Source organism: Tetrao urogallus (genome assembly GCF_951394365.1).
Source record: "Tetrao urogallus genome assembly, chromosome: 1".
Classification (NCBI taxonomy): Eukaryota; Metazoa; Chordata; class Aves; order Galliformes; family Phasianidae; genus Tetrao; species Tetrao urogallus.
This window is the reverse complement of record NC_136813.1, coordinates 111,637,198-111,662,045: the sequence shown is the minus strand read 5'-3', so window position 1 is coordinate 111,662,045 and position 24,848 is coordinate 111,637,198. Positions and strand designations below refer to the sequence as shown.

The 24,848-nt window shown below is 39.9% G+C and overlaps 1 protein-coding gene across 1 annotated transcript in view; it reads right to left on the bottom strand.

The window, feature by feature from the left end:
- GRAMD1C (GRAM domain containing 1C) overlaps positions 1-24,848 on the bottom strand; it is a gene marked incomplete at both ends in the record, with an annotated part of 50,758 nt that overhangs the window by 6,267 nt on the left and 19,643 nt on the right. Inside the window, 9 exon segments of the mRNA XM_079549591.1 lie at positions 1,171-1,313; positions 2,427-2,545; positions 3,369-3,515; positions 9,091-9,253; positions 12,657-12,777; positions 13,935-14,053; positions 19,252-19,332; positions 20,474-20,569; positions 21,650-21,753. Of these exon segments, the coding sequence (XP_079405717.1) occupies positions 1,171-1,313; positions 2,427-2,545; positions 3,369-3,515; positions 9,091-9,253; positions 12,657-12,777; positions 13,935-14,053; positions 19,252-19,332; positions 20,474-20,569; positions 21,650-21,753 (1,093 nt within the window).

The window sequence follows — 24,848 nt, the reverse complement described above, 5'->3', positions numbered from 1 at the left end:
TAGTCAATAGCGCTTCTACAATGGAAAGATACTCAACTAGAAGCAGCCCTCCGCAAGGTTCTAACAACTGAATGAATCCCAAAGCTTTTCATAAAGATAAAGGCGCAAAATGATAGTCCACAATCTTTATTTATTAAAATCAAGAACACTAACCTTACTGGAATGCACACTTCTCTCCAACTGTTTCACATAATCATCCCAATCAGCATATGCATGCCAAGCTCCTACTCTAATAAAACAGCACATCTCAATTAATTTTTGAGCCACTTCAAACAGTATAAAGCCAGCCGTAATACCAGCATGCACGTTCTGTTCCATAAAAGCATGCAACAAAGACTGTAGTCAAACCCTGGCTTTTGCAGTTATCCTAGTGTTGTCTTGTCTCAGTAAAACAAATACAGCCATCAAAAAGGAGTAATGATTCACTCAGTCATTTAGAGTGGCTGTTCAAGGACTTCTCCTTTTTCCACCTAGTGAGGGAGGGAGTCTTCAATACTTTTATAGCCCAAGATAAGTCAGAAGGAAAATTAGGCTTGCTTACCTTTCCTTACCTTATGTTCTGATGAAGTTTGAGATAAAAAGACTTGAAGAAAAACTATCAAAGATTACATAGTCTGTCACACAAATGCAGTGGACAAGTAACTTCACCACTTCAAGTGTTTTCAACAAACAGGAGAAGAGAAGGAAGTGTATTAAGACTCCTCCATCCACCCTGATGGTAACAGCAAAGCCTGATCTGCTTGAATAGCCTCTCTGTGACAATGAGTATGCTTCTTCACCTTGTAATATCATCCTCCCCTGCAGGCTTTTAGCAAGGCTATCTCAGAAACTTTGTTACAAAACATCTGGCATAGTTCTAATTTATCACCCTTTCATGACTGCATTTGAAAACGTACGGCTGGGCAGGACCAGCCCACAGCCCTGGAGATGAGTTCTGTATCAGTGTAAGAGTTCATGTCTCACTGAATTAATCAGATCCAAGTACAGTAGACATCTGACAGGAGATAAACCACGCTTGTTTTTTTTTGTTTTGTTTTGTTTTTTTCCCCCAAAAAGAAATTTCCAACTTCAATAGAAAGCAAACCTTTCCTGTGCTGCAGGCAGATCTTTTGGTGAGCACATTTCAGCAACCTGCTCCCTCCCCTCCCACTGCACACCTCTCAGGCTCACCGTAATCGACATTTGTGACTGGACGTGCGGCTGATGTAGTATCGGTTCACAGTGTAGAAATAATCATGGTAGGGGACATCGTGGGTCAGCACCTCAGCATCCACCTGATAAGACTGACCTTTCTGGCTCTGCTTGTGCAGGACCTACCAGAAGAGATAACAGAAATGGATAGGTATATTCTATACACATGGAGTCAGATTATTTATTGGTTTTTTAGTTTCAAACCAAACTGCTTAGGTTGGATCAGCCAACTCCAAGTGAACTGGAATAGGTAAAAAGACTGAACAACCATGACGAAAGTCAATTAATGGTAAGAATATATATATGAATGGTAAGAGTAGTGGAGGTGGGACGTCTCCAGCCAGAGCCAGCGCAGGAGGTAGTAGTACACCATTCCTCTTCCCTGCTTTTCCTCTTCTCCAAGATTTCAAATACCAAATGCAAGACTGACCACCGACTCTTAACCACAGTCCTTTAGGATTGAGTTATGAGGTCTTTCCCAAACCACAGTCACAGAAATATTAAGGTTAGATCTGGTCCAAGCCATCTGCTCAAGCCAGGTACACCAGGACTATGTCCATGCAGCTTCTGAAGATCCCCAAGGAAGGAGACTCTAACCTCTTTAAGAAACACATGTCAGTGCCTGGTAACAGTAAAAAGACTGCTTCCTGATGTTCAAAAGGAACCTCTTGTATTCCAGTTTGTGTCCAGTGCTTTTTGGTTTGGCACTGGGCACCACTGAAAAGAACCTGGCTCCATCTTCTTACCACTCTTCCCTCAGGTATTTATGTACATCAGTAAGATTCTGTCTAAGCCTTCCCTTCCAAAGGCTGACCAATCCCAGCCCTATCAGCCTTTTTCTCATAGAATTAATATTCCAATCCTTTATCTTCTAGCTCTTTACTGAACACTTCCCAGTAGCACCGCCCTCTCTTGTACTGGGGAGCCCAGAACTGGACACTTGAAAGCACTTTGTTTCATTTTTTTCAGACTGCTCTAATTCATACAAGCGGTCAATACTACTCTCCCCAGAGTTTTCAGTAGAAGTTCAGCCATGCTGAAATTCAAAAGCCCCTTTGATTTCATCAGCACTTACTCAGTAATAGCAAAAGGGATGGAAAAACAGTTTCTGAGATGCCGTGTTTGAATTGGAGATCCAGATTCAGCTCAATGAACTCCAGCCCATGGTCAGATCTGACAGACTGTACAGCTCTCCCCTGCTTTAAATGGCATCAAACAGACACACAGACAGGTACCTGCTTTTCAGTTGCAGTCGTAAACTTCCCACAGAGTGGATTGTTAATTGTCACAGTGTACGTCAAAGTCCTCAACTGATTGCCGCTGGAATCTCTATTCCAAGGAGTTGACACAGCATCTAAATGACAAATAATGCTAAATCTCACATGCAGGTTGCCTGAATGGCATCATCTCTGCCCTGGCATATCTTAAACTGCAGAACAGTGCAGAGAGAAAAAACAGACTCCAAGCAGTTGGGTTCTTTTTTTTTTTTCCCCAGGAAAAGGGAAAACTAGTTCACTAACTGAGCAAAAAGTGAGGTAGTAAGTAGCTGAATCTGAGTCTACTGAAAGAAACTCAAGGGTGCAGAGAAGAGTAAGCAAGTAAGTGAAAACGTGCTATTTCCCATCTGCTTAAAAGTTGAATAGATTCACTTAGTGATATTCAAAAGCTTTTGCAACTTTGCCTTCCAAGCTAATACTGAATAAATATTACCCTTTTAACTTAGTTTTCTTACCTTATTATCTCAATGAATAAAGCTTACTCATCCGGAAAATTAAAGCCTGCAAGTGCCGTTTAGGAGGCTGCAATAATTTCATCTGTGCACTAGCTCTACATATTTCACTATTTCTGGGACATAACGGAATCAGAAATACCCCCACAGAATGCAACATTTTAATATCTTGCTCAAAATTCAGGCATCAAGTGATGGTTGTTGGTGGTGGTTTTTTGTTTTTTGTTTTTTTAAAAACAGCATTAAATAAAGTTTTTATTCAGAAACATCATTGATCTACAGAAACAAGCTAGCTTTCAATGTCTGCTTTCACAGAGAAAATATAGAGCTTCAAAATTCTTTTAAAGCAGGAGGAACAAAATTCAACTCTGTTCTCTTTAACATTTCTCAGAGGTTTAAATTCTCAAGGTAAATTGCAACACAGACAGAAGGAAGAAGAGTACATTACCTACTATACTCCTGGCATTGAGAAACCTCTGCATGAAGTGAGAATTGGTGAAGAGGATTTCAAACATCTTATCTGCAGTGATGTGGAAAACTCTGTTTATAAAAAGTCTCCCATAGAGATCGTTCTCAGAGGCAGTCTCCTTCACTGCTAAAGAAAGGCAGAGGGATCAGGTTAAAAAACAAAAAGAACAACACAATATTATGAAGTTTCTTCATAGTATTAAACTTTATTACAGCTCAAATCCTTTCTAATCTTGCATCAGTAATTGCTTTTTATTCCCAGAAACTCAGAAGTGAGAGCAACACATCACTTTGTAGTAAGATGGCTTTCAGGAGCAAAGCCAAGAGCTGGTTTTCTAGACCCTGTCTCACTGTTTCTTTGTACAAATGACTTGAAAAATCAACAATGCAAGGTCCCATCACTTGGAGGAACCTTTGGCCCTCAGGATCCTACAAAGAAGCATTGGAGAAGACAGTGTTACCACAATCCTCACTTAATGTGTGCCTCTCGTGTGAAGGACACGTGCATAGCAAAGGGGACAGTAAAACCACACTAGCATTCCTTTTAAGTTGTGGCTAGTTTCAAAATTCTGCTTTTAAAGTCTATAATGCCAGCAGCATCCACATTCTAACAGTCTCATAGTCCAGGTACAGACTCTCAAATACCTTTCCTCAAACTGTTCCTCCCCCAGTAACTACTACATGGGAAGCACAAGCAGTACCTTGTTCTATTTTGCAGTCCTGACAAATGCACTGAGATGCTTTACCATCCTCCCCTATTTCAAACTACCAACAAGCACCCAAAAGGTGTTCTGTGTACACCACTGAGCTTTGCTATTTCTGCTGCTTGTTGGTTCCTGGAATGGCTCTGCTTTGTGGATGTTTCAGCCACTCTCACAAGACATATGGAACAGAATTGTTATCCTGGAAGGAAAGCAGTTTCCTATGTCAACCCCAACTCAGTCTGCTTGTGTTTTAGGAAAAAAGTCCATCCTCAGGTTGTCAGGGAATTAACAACAACAACAACAACAACAAAAAAGCCAAACAAAACCTGAAAACCCATCCTCACCCAAAATCCTGAAAATAAAGTTCACGAAGCAAGAGAAAGATAGGATACCTAGCCTTTCAATTGATATAAATAAATGCTCAGAGCTAGCAAAAGGTCATTGCCAGCACACAATGCAAAGGTAGTTTGAATATCATGCTACAGTTCACAAAGTGCCCATAGGCTAAGATTACAGCACTTAAATCACTATTATCTGGTAGCAGTCAGTATTGATAAATGCAAGTACATGAAGTAAATACCAAAACAGAGCTCCTCAGGGAAAACAAGATCTGACTCTGAGCAGACTTCTGCTCTAGCACTGCTTCTAGCCTTCTAGAAGTCCCCATTACACATATACATGTCCCCAGAATAGTTCTTTGACCCAGGCAGGCTACATTATACAACCCCAAAATTGAAGTAGGAGTGAAAACTTTATGCCTGCACAAGAGATGTACTCCCTGCTCTAGGTTCTGCTTATATAATTGCGAAGTGGAACAAGTAGCAAGCACATATTTCAAGACCTATTGAACCAACCAATATATAGTAGTTATTTGCTAGACTACAAAGCCAGTTGTACTGAAACATTCTGCAGACAGCTAGAAGCTCAGCTCCAGTTTTCAATCAAAAGTTTCAAAAGTTTCAGAGTTTCCTCTCATAGCTGAACCTACCAAAACACAAAACAAACTTGTCTGTCTGACCTCAGCCAACAAGGCTCCAACACTGCAAACCTCCTACTACAAAAAGCATTCCCCACTTTCCATACTTTGCTAAGAAAGGGGGGAAGCTTCAGACATTCTTATGCTGACACCTCCTTCAACTACTATGCATCAGCTAATTAATACGGAGCCAGACAGTAGATAATCCAAAGACCAAGTGTTATTACTTTAAGATCTTACCTTGCTCCTGAAATACTTTTCTTTTCAAGCATGAATCCTTCTTATACTGAGGCTCAAGTTTAAGAGCATCCATGGGTCTTGTAATGTAAATTCATATTTATGGATGGATTCCTGTTAGCTGGCTTCCCTACATGTTTTAAAAATCCATTCCTTATAAGTCATGACTAGGGAATGAGCTGCCAAGTACATGGAAATATCTACTGAGGGATGTTTTTCCTTACAATCTCTTTCAGTTCTTGGAAAATTGATGGCATTATCACACAAAACAACACTTTCAGAAAACCCAAGCTGGAACTAGGCTGATATATCAGGCTAGTTAGCTAATTAGATGCTAGGATTCAACAGCTATTTTTCAGGAAGTGTGGACACCTTTCAGATGTGAGGTCTGCAACATGCATGTATTAACACCCCAACTCCACACCAGCAAAAGCTGGTCAGTGCATGTACCGAGAGCTTGACAAGTCACTTTCATCTGGGCTACTCAGAGCATCTACAGAAATCCTCCAGGAAGCAGTGAGCCCAAACAGTAACATAGCTGAAGAATAAGCACGCACATTACATACTTGCAATTTGGACAGAACAGGAAGCTCGAGTGCTCACCTTTGCTACAAATAGAAATCATGTTTGTCTGTTTCCTTTGGTTTAACTCACAGGTAAGCATACCTACTTTTTACTTACCACAACTGTAAGCAATTTACCTAGAATTGGCTTAGAAATATTATTTATAAAAAATGATTATTTTCTTGTAAAAATATCGGACTAATCCCTTAGCTTTTAGTGCTGTTCCACCCCCTTAGCAGTACGCAATTGCCAGCTGCTACCTCTCAGTCTGAAAACATTTATAGATGAATCGGAGATACTATCTGATAAGAGAATCTGAAATTACCCTGACTTTGGGTTAAGGATCCCCAGGGACCCAAAAATCCAGAAGCAAACATTGCCCTGAGTACCCTTGTTCTACAAAAAGGTAGCAAGCCTGCTCCCTCCCCCACTACTGCCTTGCACTTCATAAGGTCACTTCCATCACTGCAAGGCAAGCTGTGAAATACTGTTTGCAGATAATACCATTACGCACCAGTGATTGCAGAGGTTTGAAAACATCTGCAGTGTGAGACAAGGAAGAGCCAGAAAACCAGAGGGGAGCAGGGGGAAAGGGTCCAGGAAAGAAAATTCTGGTCTTGAAATTCCCACTAATAACCAACAGCTCGTGAAGCTAAATACATGCTGCAAGCAAATTAAAGGAGTTGAACCAGTAAGAACAGAGGCTGTCCGATAAATTACCAAGACTTCTGATTTTTTTCACTCAGTGGAGATGAGGGAGGGTCAGGGGAAAAAATAAAGTATATACACAGCTCTTGGCACTGCCTGGGATTTCTGTGCCACTGGGAATAGGGGAAAAATTGCACGCTGTGTGAATAATGTGCAAGTCAGAAACTTAAAACAGACGCACTTCAAAATAAGTCAATAAGACCAACTCTTAGATGGAACATCTTCCAGACACCACCTATTTGAAGATTGCACAGCAGTGTTTGCCACCATAGTAGAATTCTACTATCTTTTCAAAGACCAAAGTGTTAAATTAGCTTAGAGGATGCATTGAGAAATATTGTTATCTTTTTCCTGCTCACAAGATAAAACTTAAACCTCCTGTCTTTAGACAATTCAGGACAGATAACTCTCCAAATGCCTAACCAACAAATTATTGGTAGCCATACATTTAACAGAACATACGCTGTCAGGATTTTGATTAAAATGTTAACAAGGCAACACTGCTACCACTGTGTATACAAGGCTGTGTATCCAGAATTTCACCTCTTGATAAGAATAGGACTAATTTCAACCAAACTATTTTCAACATTTTCTGCACCACATATCCATATCTATAGGATAAGTCCAATTACTGTGGCACCCATCTCACAGTCATGCTCCTGCAGATCGTGCATTTGAGGTGGTCATTAATACACATAGAAACAAAACAGCATGTAAAGTTATTCAAGAAGATCAGGAATTTGTGATGTCCCCATCCACAGTAAAGCTTTCTATCACAAAAGACTGTTTTCCAGCATCTTATTTCTCATTCTTTGTATAAAGTATTTTCTGCTGCTGAGCTTCATAGCCACACATAGAAGCTCTACATACAAAAAAGTCCTTTGAGGAAACTCAGAATCTGCTGCTTCTATTTTGGGAATACATATTCTGTGCTAAAATTTATCTTCTGAAATTTATAATTGAGACTATAGATATTAGCTTCTAGTTCAGCCAAGAGTTTGTCATGAGTCAAAGTTTATCACACTAATATAGGAAACTAAACAAAAGCACCAAGATGCAGGTAGCGAAGCTAGTGGTGTACAGGAAGAGACTCCCTTCCCTAGTATGCTGTGTGAAAATTGTCTAGGACAAGGGAGCTACTTGCCAAGGCTCTGGTATTCCAGCTTTGGGTGTCAGGTGGGCCTGGAGGTAGAGAATGACAGCCTTGAATTTGCCCCTCACTTTATTTGCCAGGACACAAGAGAGGTTAACTGCATGGGTAAACCTTTGCCATGTGGGTAAGCTAATTTCATCTGCATGAAGGAATTCACCTTGTAAAAGTATAGGGCAACTGCAATAGGAAACAGACAAGAAAAAATCCTAAGCATGAAGAAGGGAACCTGTGAGAAAAGACTGATGCTGTGTGACTAGAAAATCCTGCTCTGAATAAAAGAGATTTATCCTGAGGGCAGGTGGAGAAATAAAAGCAGCATAAGTTCAGTTCTCTTTTAAAGAGACACCTCCAGTTTAATATGCTCTCTTTGCTCAGCATCAGTTGCAGGGATGACAGCTATTATTTGCTGCTATCACTTCAGCACACAGCAGCACAAAGACAACAGGACTATTTTCAGTCTGTTTCACTGCATACCTTTACTACCAAAGGCTGAAAGAGGCAGTACAAAAAGGAAAACTGCAAAATCTCTCAACACCAGAAAGCTGAAGCTTTCTGCAGCTTTATAGGATACAACTGAGATTGAGTAAACAATCTGTAAAGCCTGTTAAACATGTACGGGATTAAGCAGCAAATTGCCCAAATATGTAGACTCACAAAAATGATACAGCTTGATATGCATTGAGTTGAATTTGAATTCAAGAAAACAGAAGCAGTACTGGTGAGCAAAAGGAAAGCTAACTGAAATATAAATATATCCTCAGGCAAAGACCACAACTTGCAGGTGGCCAATTCAATCGATTACTTTGAAAGCTTTCCTAGACACTCCAATGATCCCAATCTAACAGCATCTACAAGCACCTTCAATTGCCATCTCTGAAAAGGCAGATTAAGAGCTGGCCTCACACTTCCTGCCAGCAGATGATGACAGTTCTTTCTCTGTGTATGAAAGAAAATTAGCAGTGTATTCAGAAGCTGAGCTCTTCTGTCCTTCATCTGGACACATGTCACTGTCATCCAGTCTGGGTGCAAGGCACGCTCTGGCCTTACTCTCTCCCTAGGACATGCAAAACCTCTCACGCCCATGAAAGCATGAGAAGTGAACATCACATTGTCAAAAAGTTTTTAATATAAGATATTAGCAACTTTTTACCCACCAAAGGGAAAAAAGTATAATCAAAATTTTCACTTTAAACACCTCCAACATTTTTTTTTCTCCTCCTAGGATAAGACATTTTTGCTTCAACTCTGTGAAATACTGAAAAGGCTTAACAAAATCGAAAAGGTCTCCAACTTACTCTACAAGTGAAAGGGGACAAGAATAAGGCCATCTTATGGATTCCAAACAGTTAAAAGAAATTACCTTCTTCACTGTCCGAGGCACTGCTCTTCTCTTGAAGATTTTCATTCTCATTCAGATCCAAGGATTTTTCTAAAGATCTGCTTCTGACTAGCTTAACAGATTTCCTTTCTGAAGATGGAAGGGGGCTCTTCTTTATTTGTTTCTCATTTAGAGACTCTTCCACCTAAAAAAAAAAAAAAAAAAAAAAAAAAAAGCAATATGAAAAAAAAAATCATTAATAATCATAGGCCACTGAAAAAAGAAAAAGTTATTTTCGAAGAAAAACAATACAACCAAAGCCAGAAATTCTACCTGCTCAGTTACCACACAGTCAAGCACTGATTTCCTCCACCTCAGCCAGCCTCCCTTACTCTTTATCTCAGACTTTCACTTTACCCTGGTAACAAGACTTGTTTATCAGCTTTTCTTACCATGAGCCACCTTAAAGAGGCAGTTTACTCCCTATTACAGTTCCTTTCCCTGCATCAATGCTGGCATTTATAAACTCATTAATCTAATGCAGCAATTCACTTCTCATTTGTCAGATTCGTTTTTATACCATTTGAAGAGTCCAACAATCCTAAGGGGAAGCACAGTGAGCAGGCAGAGCACCCCTTTTTCACTGACATTTGGTCACCTCAGTTGAATATTTGAAAAATGTTCCTACTTTGTAGGGCTTCATCACCTTTTAACAAAGCAAAAAAGATAAATAAAAGAAAAACAAACAAAAGCACTTCATAGAGTCATGTTACCTATAAAATGCTACTTCTAGAAATAAAGCAATGGAGTATCAGCTACCATTTCCAGTACAGAAGCAGAGCATGCCCCACCACACCAGCCATTGACTCAGTGATGCAGCTCTGAATCATGGGCTACAGTTACTGGGTGTTCAGCTTGCACACACCTTGAGAAGAAATTACTAGTGAAACCACATACACAAGGTTTGTGCATTTCAAACTGCCACTTAAAACGTTTGTCTAAGAGTTCTAGTTCTCATGCTAAGCCTTCCCTTAAAGCTCCCATTGCGTTCAGTGAAAGAACTGGGATCAAGAACAGTGAAGTCCCCATAGGCAGTAGCACACAGATAGTATTAAATGAGGTTTCCTTAACTGAGTAGCTCCAATTAATTGCAGTAAAGATTTATTCAGCACTGAGTCAAAACTAAAAGCAATCGCTGCTTGAATAATCATCATGTTCTTCCTGTACTACTTGACTTTTTTCAAAAGACAGACCATTTACTATTTTGTGCAACAGAGAACCATTAGCAGAAGGTGCGTGGCTGGAAAACAGACAAATGCGAATTCGATCACAGTATAAGTGAGCAAAAATATTCCCCAAAGGTCAAAAAAAAATACTGCATCAGCAAAGACAACCAATTAAGAAATGCTCCTATTGAAAGGAGCTACATGCCTGAAGTTATACTCAGGTACACAATGGAAATGAGGATAATAACCAACATTTCAATGATAACATTCTATCAACACACGAAAAAAGGAGAAAGGAACTAGTAGTGCTGAAGTGTCCAGTACTGCTGAGCTCTGTACCAATGCATTTCTGTTTCTGACCTGCCAAGAGAAGGCTACAGGATAGGGAAAACCTTACAGAGCCTTCTAAAGAGGAGCAGAAGGAGCAAGGTGGTTTCCATACAGAGATGACCTGCACTTAGAGCAGACATGCCACAGCTGGCATTACACAGACTTCATTTAATCAGCCACAGACAGCTACTGATAATAGCTTTTTCCAAGACAGCCCAAGTGATGCCAGCCAACTCCTTCATTGGTTCAGATCTCTTACTGAAGCGAGCTTGTGGATTTCTTTTGTCTGTCAAAGCAGTAAGGAAAGAGTTAAGCCTTTTTCTCTCCAGCCTTTGGAAGGCAATTATGCTGTGCATCATCAGTGCAATGATATTTGATAAAAGCTTTCTAAGCACTGCCCTCTCCTCTTACTGCCCTTGTGCTTCTACAATATCTGCTATAATCCTGGGCTGTGGGGAGAGCATACGCATTCTTTAGAAACACCAAATGTTTAACACAAACATTAATATTTTAGTGTAGCTAAAATACATAATCACATTTATCAAGATTGCTGCTTTATATTATAATTAAACAACTTTTTTGAAGCACGACTATCCAAAAAGAATCCTAAAATTAACCCTGCTCATAGATCAAATCCCTGGGTATTTCTGCTTACCTACATGCCCAATTAGATTTAGCACCTGCAACTAACATCTCTGGGAGCAACACCTAGTAGGTAAACAAAACACTTCTCTACACAGAGCCATTACTTTAAAATGACTTGTTCTTGTGCAAATAAGATTTAAACAAGTCCAAATCAAGGCTACCTGGGTAATTTTACTTACTCTAAAAAGTCAGAATTCCAGCAGCATCCAGTCTTCCCAGGCCTTCCCTTCAGCTTTCCAAAAACTCTTGTTTTAGACTCCTAGGACTCAGGGACACCCTTTGTAGTAACTAAGCTTTTAACACAGGTTTTGTTCACTGGGTATCAGTCTCTAGCCACTAACTTGCATTTCCACTGAACTATTTAAAGCCTACTTAAAAGCCCAAACAAGTTTTAGGAAGTAACAAAAGCCAGAAGACCTTAATGATAGTAAGCACTGTTACAAGCATCTCCTTTCTTCCCTCTGAATTTTTCCAAAGCTGAAACAGCAACTATGTAGCTGATCTGAGAATAGCGACAGGCTTTGGCACTCTGTTTGCTTTTCCCTCCCTTGGGGTATCTATTAACCAAGAGAAAATGCCTGTAACTTTTTAGGACTATAACTGCACATAGTAGCCCCAGGAACCACGCTAAATGCTGTGCGCAACTCAGATACCGTTGCTAAAGCATTTGCCCTCTCAAATAGAGAATTACACTTACAAATTCATTCAACACCACAAAACCACCCACGTTTGTTCAGTTCTTTATCAACTGAAAGGATGAGGAAAACTCATCCTAACCAAGGGTGTTTTTGTTTTTTGGTTGTTTTGTTTTGTTTGTTTTTAATTTCCTGCTTTCTAAATGATCTCCATAAGTTTAATTAAGCAGGGGTAAAGTGGAAGAAAAGAGGTTTCATATATTCACAACAGAAGACTAGCTGAACTCTGAAGGCAGGGATACATAGCATAACTCACCCTCTAATAATCCTCATGTATAGCAGGCAAAAGAGCCTTGAGGAGATTTTTTTTAAATAGAAATAGCACAAGCAAAAAAGCATTGGAAGTTAACACAAGTACTGCTTTCATAAAGCACTTACATAGAAACGCACAGCGTGCATAGGAAGATGGACAAAACATGATTAGTTTTGTTTTTACAGCTGGGAAGACCAAGGCCTAAACCTCAGCATTATGCAGTGAATTAGAAACTCACACCAATGATGTTATCTTATCCTGAAGTTTGCTTCCCAAATATATTCTTGAAACCTGACAGTATTCATATCCAATTTCTGATGTGAAAACCTCTTAGGCTATCAGGAACTGCCAATGAATTTCACAAGTTACAATTCCCATGCATTTTATGTTTACAGATAGACAAGTTCAGAATATTTCTCATCAGTTATGAATAGCAAGAAAGATTGAGTCAGCACTTACACCTGACAACACGTGTCTATTGAGTGACTCTCCTTCTGTTTGAAGTGTGGATTCCCGAACTAAACCAGCTGTTTTAGGTAGTTTGTCATCCCTTTCTCCAGGTTCATCACAAATGCTGGATCTGTCCAAAGGAAGAAATAAGATGTATTTGGAGCCACATACGTATCTGTAAGTAAATAAACTTGGCTTTGTAAAACTGAACAATGCAATTCGCATCTCCTTTTTAAGCTTTTAATGAGCAATTCCTGCACTCACACAATAGTTATTCTGCTAATATTAACACCTACCAGCTAAATCCTCCCACATCAACCTCATTACCTCTTAAGCCGTGCTTCTCACCATAACCACCTCAATAAATCCAGCTTTTGCCTATGTTGTTAGTAAAAACAAAGCACAGGTGAGATAGAAAGCATGCACTCTGCAGAGAAACAGAGGTAGCCCTGAGTGAATTTAGAAAAAAGTATCTGAAGAAACACTGAGACTTTTTTCCTGCATCCATTATTCCTGAGTTGCAAAGTACTGCATTTATTATTATTATTTTTAAAACAGATAACCAGGAAATACTTAATGGGACATTTTTTGAAGCTTGCAGTGAACTGTTTTCTTTTCCTATTACACATACTCGATAATGCAGGAATGAAAAAGAGATGCCAGTTACATTGTTCAATTTTACAAAGTCATTTACATATAGATACAAAATTAAAACTCCACTGTTAGGATTACACAGACTGTTCATAAGATATAGGTCATATTTATTCCAAGAAATCAATAAAACTATTTCAGAAAGATATCCATATACAGTTTTCTTCTAATTCAACCTGAGTATCATATGTAAAATAAGCTAAGACCTGATACATAGGGACAACAAAGCAAGTATTTTAGTCTCCATAGAGTGAGGAAAAGCATTTGAACAGCAGATATAGCTCCATTCCATTCAGCCCTTCCAAACTGTTGAAGGGCATATAGATCCTGACCAAACATTATCAGGAGGAAAAGTTGATATTTAAGCTATCCTGCCCTCCCACCAGGCAAATCCAGAGGCAGCAAGGTCTTCCTATCTCCCTGTATAAGGGGCCTCAGCAGTGTTCCTCTTTTAAGCAATGAACACAATTAAGTTTTTATGCATATTCAGCTTACGCTGTTCAGTTCTCTGCATAATTTTACTCTAGGCTTAACCTTTCAGGTAAGGCTACAGCAGCACTTTGGAAAGCAGTTTCTAAAATAAGAGAACATTACTTCCCCATGAGTATATCAATAAGCTTTATAGTCTCCCCTTACCGACACTGCCCATTGTCCTCAGATGATGAGTGGAAGCTCTCCATCTCCTCAGTGTTCAGGCCCAGCTCAGAGCCATAGCTCTGGTGCACCAGCTGCCAGAATTCCTGCTTGGTCAGCCTCTGAAAGAAAGCAAGCTAGTCAAGAACTATGCTATGGAGCAGTAAGGCACAGTAGGTAAAACAGTAAGAAGTTTGAATTACGCCACAGCCTTTAACCTTGCTTCTGACAAGGTCTGCAAGCATTTAGGTATCACATTTCAAGATTAGATTTCAGCATTTTGGGGAACTGAACTCCCATCTACTTCATGTTCCCAATCCATCACTGTTCAACCAATAATGCCAGACGTTAAAAAAACTAGCATTTCAAGAAAAAAATGCTTGTATTTGCATCTTCATTTATCACCAGCGTTTTCAGAAATATCTTCAAAGCGTCCCCCTCCTGAGTTTCACAAGACACGGCACAAAACCAGTAGCTAGCAGACAGCCACTCACTCCCTCCCCCTTTGATCCCGAACAAACTTTACAGATCCATGCCTGTTTCCTTGGGATGTGCAGACCACTCTACCAGCAGAGAGAGACTAGCACTTCACTCACTGCAGACATTAGTGCTAGCTCAGCCAGCAGTCCATCTCACCAAGGTGGGGCAGCAGGTGGGACACTGCCACAAGCTCCATAGGTATAATACCTCGTCTCACAGCTAGCCGCTCTTCTCTTTCCCTATAAGCTCCATGAATTCCACATTCTTTCTGACCATCAGGAAAGTTAGGGAAATGAGTTTTACAGCCAACTCATATCAGCAAAGTAAGCAGCTAGTTTCAAAGTCCACTTTTTCTGGCAGGAAAGGGCCAAACAAGAAAAAAAAAAAAAAGAAATGCAATAATATTGTTTGTGTATTTAGTCAAAGAAGCCAGGCATTACACTGGAAAATGTGCCGTAGTCATGATCCATATTGATCAAGGGAACAGAACCATGCTAATGAGGCAGTAACACAGGTCTGCTTACTATTTGCATGAAATGATCACATTAAATACTCGTGCATTATTTAAAGGGCTTTTAAGCGATCCTCTCCACCTCTTTGCTCTGCCTGCAGTGTTACACCACCTACACTTTTAGCCACCCAAAAAAGGCCGCTGCACAGGCACCAAGGTAAACGCTCACCTACATACGGTCGGTTCCTCACGCCGGGTCGCGGCCCCGCTCCATACGCTCCCCCCGCCCAACGCACACACAGATACACACAGCCCGGCACTTTCTCCTCTCACCCTCCGGGCCCGCAGCCGCCGCCCGGCTCCTCCCCGCCGCTCCCGGGCCACCCCGGCCCTTTCCCACTTCCTGCTCGGCGGCGAGGCCCGGCCCCACAGCCGCAGGGGCTGCCCCGGGCCGGCACCGCACGGCCCCTCGGCCACCTCCCTCACGGTGAAGCGCGAAGCCACAGGCGGCGCCGGCTGCTCTCTGAGGGGACAGACGTCGGGCTTTTCCACGAGCACCCTGCTGGCACAGATCGCTGCCTTTACTTGCACCAGGGACAAAGGAAGCGTTACAACACTGAACACGCACCTAGAGAGCGCGGGTCCTAACAGCTAGCACCAGCCTCCATTGCCCCGTGAGATTTCCTGCGGGGCACCACGGTGCTCGGCAAGCACCAAACGCACAGCTGCCTCACCTTCCTTCCAGGGACACTGTGTGCTTCAGCTTTCTCTTTAATTGGCTGAAAACAGACAGTGCCTACCTGTTTTTAAAATACGACTGAGGTACACCCTGAGAGCCCACCTGTCCACCAGACATTAAATGGCTGCTTTCATTCTGTTACCCAGTACTTTCCCAGCTTTTTTTCCAGTCCTAAGAGACCTGCCATGGCTAAGCACCACTACACTCATCAGCACGGTCTGCATCAGTCTGCAGGCTTATCAGCCCGTTCTTGTACAAGGAACTCACTGATTCACAGAAAGAAAAACTACAAGCTGTGCATTTTAGTAATCTATAAAGTTGTTTCCTGTGGTTTTGAAAAGTCAATATTACTAACTTCTGTTTCTAGAGTCAGGATTCTTGCAATCTACTCAATTATTTCTAGCTCAGTTAGATACAGTAAGTCATTAATAGTCAGCCCAGCTTCAAATCAGACTTGCTGTACTATAATCAGAAAAGATTAGTTCTAAAGGCAAAGAGGGCATGACTTTTCTGGCTCAGATTTCTGTCTCTGAGCAGAAGCAGTCTGGAGTGGCTCTGAAACTTGTAAAGCTGAAACTAAATCCAGACTACTCTGCCCACTCAAGGTGATGCTCTGTGCTAGATTATTTCTCAGTTCTTTATATTAAAAAAAAAAAAAAAGAAAAAAAGAAAAAAGAAAAAAAAAAAAGAAAAAAAAAGGCTAAAAACAGCAGTGGTGCACATTTTTGTCCTTTCAGCCTGGAACATAGTATCAGTACTTCATGTCACAGCAGTTAAAGTGGTGGCATCAAACAGGCTGTCCTACAAAATACCGTAAGCAAAGCTACTGATTTTTACCCCAGCAGACAGGTGCAAAAGTAAAGACAAGATACTGCACAAATATTTAATCCAGGGACACCCCACACACAAACACACTCTCAAACCAAGCAACTCTAACATGGAATGTTACCCAATTTCTTGATTACAATGGCAAAGGGTAACAGTGAACACTCGGTTCAGTTAAAACTGCCCGAACATGAAGGTCAAAATCAAACTCAGCCCTCTTTGATCTTTAAAACAACCTCTGCTGAATGCAAAGGTGCAACAAGTCTTTTTCAAAACCTTGCCTTAGAATCTGGTTGATTTGCTGCCCCAGAGGATGTTTGCCACAAGAACCCCACTTCAACTGAAGTTCTGGTCCCTTCTCACACCCTGCTTCAGCACCTGGAGACTGGTGCAAATCTCTATCAAGCAAAGCAAAGGAATAAAAGGAAAATAATCCAACTCTAAGGACAAGAACTCATGGGAATTGAGACGGAGTTAAGAGCCTGTTCTATCAGAAATAAGGAACATTGTGTTTGTTTGGAATTTGAATAATCTGCTTAATTATATTTTAATTTGTTCTTTCTCCCTCAAACTGGAGGGATATTTGACATCCATGAACTTCAGGAGAATAAAGCGATAGTATAAATGCCATTGCTCTTTCTATCAATAACAACCATGACTAAAATTGTTTCTGCCAATTTGGAAAGCCTGTTGAAAAGCAGGAATCATTGCTGATTTAATAAACTGATGCATTATTTAAAGCTTCAGTGGATGGGAAAGCTGCTATCTGTTTTATCAAGGTTGGTGTCATGTCTCTTCCAGACCTACATTAATGATTCCTTATTTTCCATGATGCTTCCCTTCTAAACAGAAGCATTTCAAAAACAGTGGCATGGTAAAAACCTAGAAGGTTCACTTCGACTACATTTTGCAACAGGAATTAAAGGCGGATTTTTTTCCCCCCCTCAAACAGAAGTCTTTACATGGACATTTTAAAAAGAAAAGTGCCATCTTAAGAGGAGGCTACCCACTGATTTAAAAGGAAACAAACGTGAACTGCATCAAGTACAGAGAAGCTACGAGCTACAGAATTGCAGCTCAGCTAAAGTGATCAGGAATCCTTATGAGACCATGAAGAAGTTAGAGGACAGCATCTTGGCCTAATTAAGCTTAGAGTAAATGGTTACACGTATTCCATGTCTTTCTCCTACATAATACAATTTCTAATCCAAAAGGCAGGCTTCACAGAAGACTAATTGTTGAACTGTCTATGAACATGACACTTAAGTACAAGGCAAAATGGCCACAAGATGGAGATCTGGTAAAGAGCATGCTGACCCTCCTGAGAAGTTCTGCAGGGGGTAAAAGCTTAGAGTATACTGGGTAAAGCAGGTAAGTTGCTCTTCAGAAGAAGTGAGACTGTGTAACACAAACTCAACAGCTAGGAAGTTCTGAAAAGGCCACAGCTAGCAACTGAAATCGACAGTTGTGCTAACACAATTTGAAGCACGTGCAATTCCAAACCCCAGGATCAAAATCTGCAACCCTGGGATTATCTACGATAAGGTGGTGCAAACCAACACTGTGACAGCTGCTTACAGAGTTTCCCTCTGACGAGACACGAATAACTTTATTTCATAATTTAACAGTACCACGTCATTGCCTAGACTGGTAGATACACTGCAGAGAATAATTAAATTATCCATAGGGTTTAAAATATTCTGCTGCTAGCAGAAGAAACATTAAAACCAGCTCCTTTTGGAAACAGTTCCAGGGAGATCATTACGTTGTCACAAGCATCACAGATCCTGACAGGATCCCTTTGACAACTACCTCCCAGAAACACCAGGCTCACAGCACCGCATACCACACCAGAGCCTCAGAGCTAAGACGTACCTTTCAAATGTATACTGCCCCTCTGATGAGGGCATGTGCTCATCTACTCAGTGCCTCTCTGTAACTTGATCTAGTTGAATAAGCAGTAAAGATTTTCATAAACAGATTAATTTTGCCTTAATTGGCATTTTCTTTGATTTTCAGCTTTTGGTTACAGAAGTGCCTCTGGGCTGCCTTAACACTCATTTAACCAAAAATGTATGTGGCAACTGTATCAGTACTGCAACAGCTTTAAGCCTTTGGGTACCACTACACTACAGACTGAAAGAGATATTTCAGTATTCAACTGCAAATACATTGGAATATTCAAACAATGAGAGCCATAAACAGGAAGGAGACTGTTTTCAAAAACTGCATTACTTACACTGATGTTCTGCAACAAAATTATCAGTACATTTTTAGAAAGATTAGCTTATGTGCCCACAAATTGAAACATAAATCAACCTAACAAACAGGAGTTGCCAAAATACACTCCCATATCATTCAGCCTACTTTTGTCGCATTTATTCAAGGTCAGAGGAATTTTAATGAATGGCTGGCAAAGGTTCTAACTTATCTGAGAAGGTGACTTTGGGCTTTTTTTTTTTTTTTCTTAAAAGGAAAAGAAAGTTTTCACTGAAAAAGACACTCGCTCTTTTGACTACAAGTTAGCCATAGAAATCTTGAAGGAAATATACACAAATACCTCCCTAAGTTAGTATAGAGAAGCATGCAACCTATCTTCAAAAATAACCAGCAAAGCTATACACAGCAGTATAAAAGCAAAAAGGATAAGAAGCTTATTTGCCATCTGAAGTGCAAGGAGGCAAAGGAGACCATGAGGTTAGAATTCCGTGTCAAGACAGAGTTAATCTTTTCTTCAGGAAAGTCTCTCCCTCAAGATGCATCTCCATATATTACAAAAGATTCTTTTGTTATTCAACCACAGGCACCAGCAATTAGAAGCTTACCTTATCCAACAACACATTCTGCCATAAGCGAAAGATACTGAGGTAGCTTCTGTCTCTTGCACTGAACGATGTGAAGAAAAACTGTAGGAAAAAAGTATGAAAATCTCACTTGTAGGTATTTAAAGAAAACCACAATGCTTCCTTTCACCTTAAACATTCTAACATTTTCAGTAATTGCATGTTCCTCAGTAACTGCATATTCCTCACACTGAATACTTCTTAATCACTTCTAATAAGCAAGAATTAGATCTCCAGTAGTCAGAGCATATAAAAACTCTTGCTTGTCTGGGCATTCAATTGCAACCATTTGTACCCCTCAACTAAATACATGAAGCCTTTCATCCACTTCCAAATGGGAAGTGAAACAAATCAGATGTATATGCCTATTTCTTAAAGGTCACAGCCCTTTCCATCCTACCTCTACATACTCCTTTTATTAAATCTTTTCACATGGGACGCAAAATTACAATAATTAAAATCAGAAATCAAGTTAATGTGTCATTTGTAGTTTTAACTATTTAGAAGTTGGTTCAGTAGAGAAAAAATATCTTCTTTGATGAAAGAAGTTAATGTTTTTAGAAGAAATTGAGAGGGAGCAGCCAAATGTGAAACAACAGGAATCATAGCCCCTTCAGAGAGAACAGCTCCAGAATCATCCTAGAAAATTATCTTCTGTATCCAGTCAAGAAGTCTCACTTTTGAGACACTGCCAGAAGAGGTATCATGAAATACACATTGGACATGAGCATTCTGCATCACAGTTCTCAGTTTCATCCAAATTCAAGTCCCAGAAAACAACTATTTCTACCAAATAAAATTGGATAGTTTACGTGTAGATTTCTCCATGACTCAAAGCCCATGCATCACAGTCCTTTCATTTTCAGCAATTTCTTATGGAACATTTAAATCCGATGAGAACACAAAAATAACAAATCCAAAGACATTCTGAATTCATTTCCTGCATTTTTAGTTTTTAAGTAGACTTTGATAACCAGTAGGACAAGAATTCCCCTTTCAGGTTACTGCATCAGTGTTATCAGTGGGGTTTGTAATCAAGCTAGAGTTGATAGTTGGTCTCTGTGCACATCAGCTTTCAAGTCTGCCTTCTAATTCTAGTAATGTTTAAAAACTTGTCAGGGAAAGCTACATATTCAAAACCAGAAGTGCTCAGTTCTGGAAATTATCATTTAAAAGACAAATGTATTTAGATTCAGGTTTTCACCTTTTCTCCTTTTGTTGCTATCTGTATGGCATTTGGAATGAGCCGAGCAGTCTTTTCCTTTGTCATGAAAGTGATATCCTTCAAAGCAATAGAAATCTAAGCAGAAAGAGAATAAATATATTTTTTAAATTTAAGCTTTTTTTCCAATTTACAGAATCATAGAACACGCAAGAAGAACTCAAAATTTTAATCCCAAACACCAGAATGAAATACAAATAAGATTTTGAAGGCAGTTGTCTCCATTTGCTAACCTTCACAGCAAGCATCCCAAATTTGGAGCAAATTAAGTTGATTTCAGAACAATTTCTTCTTTCATATTAGGGTTAGAGAGGCAAGTTGTTCTCTCTCTTCTTTCCTTCCACCCATGCAGCAGCACTCCACAATGAAGGGCAAAATACCAACTATATAAAACCATACAGGCTGTGATTTCAAAAGGATTTTTTTTTTTTTTTTTAAAGTATCAGGTCTACAAGAAAATTTTGATCATCAAATCCATTTGATGAAATTAAGCATGATTTTTAATTGAGTATTTCCATACCTTCTTAAGTACACAAACTACCTGTTGCCTGCACTGTATATGTCAAAGCAGATAGAATTCAAGAGATTAAGTTGTCAGCCTTCTCAGCTGCATGTTTTGATACATCACCATCACCTTTACCTAGGCTACCTTCCATTTCTCTTCACTTCTTTATGCTATTTATTCAGCAGGTTGCAACAACTGCTTTCATGAAAACTTAACTCATTAAGCTAATTTCAAGAAAAAGAGCCAATATACCATGAATATCTACTTCTGCTTTTACTGATCAAAAGCTACACACCACAACGTGAGAACTTGTACCAAAGTTATTTTTCAGATTGCCTATAGTTATTCTTAGATGCTGATACTTTATATATACAAATATATATGACAAGGCAAATCATTAAAGAATTGTAAAAGATCAGCTTTAAGAAGAAAACAATTGCCAAATGTCTTCCTATACTGAATGACCGAGTAGGCTTATTTCTGCTCAGACATCTCCAAGACTACCCTCATTTTATGGTGCAACAGATTTGCATTTCCACTCAGGGATATAGGCTCAGCATGAGATGGACAGGATAAAAGTCCCTCAAACAGATCTTACATCCTGATACTACAAGGACAAAGAAATGGGTTTCAAGTACGCTAAGAAATCTTACTGTAGTCTCCCATCGGAAGATGTTGCTGTGGAAACAGAGCCAGTTTTCAGAGAGATACAAGCGTCCTTGCAGCAGGATATCCTTCTGGAGCGCACAAGCATAATCTGCATATAGAGAGAAAGAGCAAGTTTACTCACTTACTGCAGTTCAGTAGACCCAAGCATGTTAACTTAAAAGGAGATAATGGTATTACAATACAAATCAAAATGCATTTCTTCCACTCTTTTCAACTCTGATGGCAGACTTGCGTTGGGTTGAACCCAAGCTATTGTTTGGGAACACCTCAAAGTCAGAGTCAATAGAAATACCTGTATAAAGACAATATTTCATACACTGACCCCCTGTGCCTTATCCTGTGTTTTCAGAGAAGAAGTAGGAATACATAGGAGAAATAGTCACAAACATTAGTCAAGCATTAGAGAGCCTAAATAAAACAATACACAGACAATTTATAGTATAACAGATTCTACTACCAACTCCTACGTAACAATTATTCATATATTGTAGCACAGCAATGATTTTCCACTGAACAGATCCTATCACTAGCTAAAGCTATCTGCAGAGTAAGACATTAAAAGACAGCTTGAAGCAATCCAGTTCTTTAGGCAGGGGATATTTTCATCACTTGACTGTCGTTTTTATTATGACACCGCCTCAGGCCGAAACATCCCTACTAAGGAATATTTTTCATCTGGAATGCAATTACCCATCATCAGATACCTGCTGATCAAAACTGAGATATGAGGATTTGCTTGCACTTTTAAGTCTTTGAGAGAATTTTCATCAAGAGCCTGAAGACTCAAACTCTTCCAGAAGCACTCAGCACTAAAGTGAGGATATGGAAATAAATGTCAAAGTTCTCTTTAGTCATACAGAAAGAAAGTTCAGACAGACAGACCGCTTCTGAAAGCTACAACCTAGAGGTTGCATTCTGTTTTTTCTTACATAATAGGCATCTGTTCACACAGAACTTCAGTGATTTCAACTGTAGAAGTATCAAAGTGTTTCTCCTTTTTTATTCTGAAAAACACTTTGTTATTTTCCAACCTATCATTTTTATTTTGTATGCATCAAAAAGATGAACACAGTTCTTGTCCAAGCTGCAAAAAGTTCAGAAGTCTCTCATCACACTAACTTAATGGTAAATCTCCTGGATTTTCCCTCAAGTGAGTACAAATAAAGTTTCTCACAAGATGCACGAAGCATATGTACAAGCCCAAACAATTTCACAAACTTAAATTCCAAACGAATACATTTCAAGTGCACGTTTAAAATTCAAGAAAAGTCCAAAACCAAAGTGCTGGAGAGATAGAGAAGGCAGCAAGAGTCTGAGGTTAAGGACTTCCAGAAACTAATATCAAAACGTTTCCATCTAACTTTTATGTTTGGAAGACTGGCTCCTATTTAAACCTATAAGTACTATCTAGCACTTTATGGGAGCATCTTACTACTTTTTCCTCATTCACGTACTACTAGCCAGATACCCATACTAGAAACAATATCCAAAAAAATACTCCTCCTTTCTTGCAGAGCTAGCACAAAATTACTCCCCTGGGAGGCTTGGGCGAGTGACAAGCAACACCCTGACCTACCTACAAAAGACAATGTCAAAACAAAGGAAGAGGTTAGCATTTCTCCTTTTGTGTTATCAGATCCAGTAACTTAAGATGCTACCTGGAAACAATAATTTTCAGACAAATTAAAGTTAGTGGCACTCCTTTAAACTCCCATTTTGAAAGTCTAAACCTTTTATTATCATAGAATTATTTCATATGATCTTTGAAAGTTTGCTCCAAAATTAATTCTTCCTATTTATTTCCATGAACATTACAACAGCTATAAAGCACAACTATGATACAGCAAATTCTCAGCTACAAAACACTACTGCTCAGCACAGTCACCACAGTTCAGCTACGCATTTTCACTAGCTATGAACAAGAGCCTGCATGCTGCACTCAAAAATCTGCATCAAGGAGATGGCCTGCTGTTTCACACGTTCTGTGACAGCACCTTTACTAGGAAAACGTTGCCCACGTCAGTGTGGACAGATGAAAGTTGAAAGGTGCCAAATCTATAGGTTTGACTAGACAGACTATACAGTGGACGTGACAGAATGGCCCAGCCAAGATTGGCAACATGCTCCACAGTCTTCAAACTGGTTTGAGGCCTGATGTTACAGTGTTGCAACAGAAAGGTTATCGTTTCTGGCTGGACTCTTTAAGGCAGAGCTTTCAGCTTAGTCAGCACCAACAGTTTGTCCAGGCTGCAGGATATCCAGAAGGATTATCCCCCTCTTACCCTAGAAGAGGGTATGCACACTGTACTCATCACTTTACTCACCAGGAGCTGCATCTTAAACTTTTCCCTTCAGTGGGGAATTCATATGTCACCACTCCACAGACGGTAGATCCGACACTGGCTTATAGTGGTGATACCAATATCTCACACACCAGTAATGATGCAACCCAGAAACTCACTTTCAGCCTCATATTGGTTCAAGAGGTCCTGACAAATTGCTTACAGTGTTCTTTCTGCTCTGGGTAAACACTCATGGGATTCACCTGGTGCAAACTTTGTGATATTCCAACATTGCCACCATGGTTTTCTAATACATTGAAGCTGATATTCAGCTCTACAGAGTTTCCTGGTCACAACCCATTGATTCACACTGATGAGCTGGTCCAGAACACGGACCATATTTCATGTTGCAGTCACTACTGCTGAAATGCACCACCCACTGCCTCACTGCGCCTTAAATTCACTGTCTAGTTTCCATAAATATTCAGCAAGCCAATGAATAGGTCAATAGGTGACTTTTTTTTTCCCCTCACGTGGAGAAATTCACCTTTGCTTCATCTACACTTCCATGTCAGATGCCATTTTGTCAGACTGCCCCTCTGCTGCCATCTGCCTCATGGCAACAACATGTAAGGAAATATTGGTAGGAAGGTTCAGCCATACCACCACTCACCTCTTAAACTGTGGGCCAACATAATAAAATAGGTGGTGTTAATGAGCAGTTCTTGCTCATTACAGCAGAATAGTTTTTTTTGTTGCATGCATTTGGCTTTTTAAAACAGTTAAATTACAAGCAGGAATCATTACAGTTCTTTTGATGAGCTACAGCTTCTTTGAGGAGTGTAAATCCTGTGATATCTTTCTCTGAATCAAGCAAAAGAACAGTTCTTAACATGGAAGA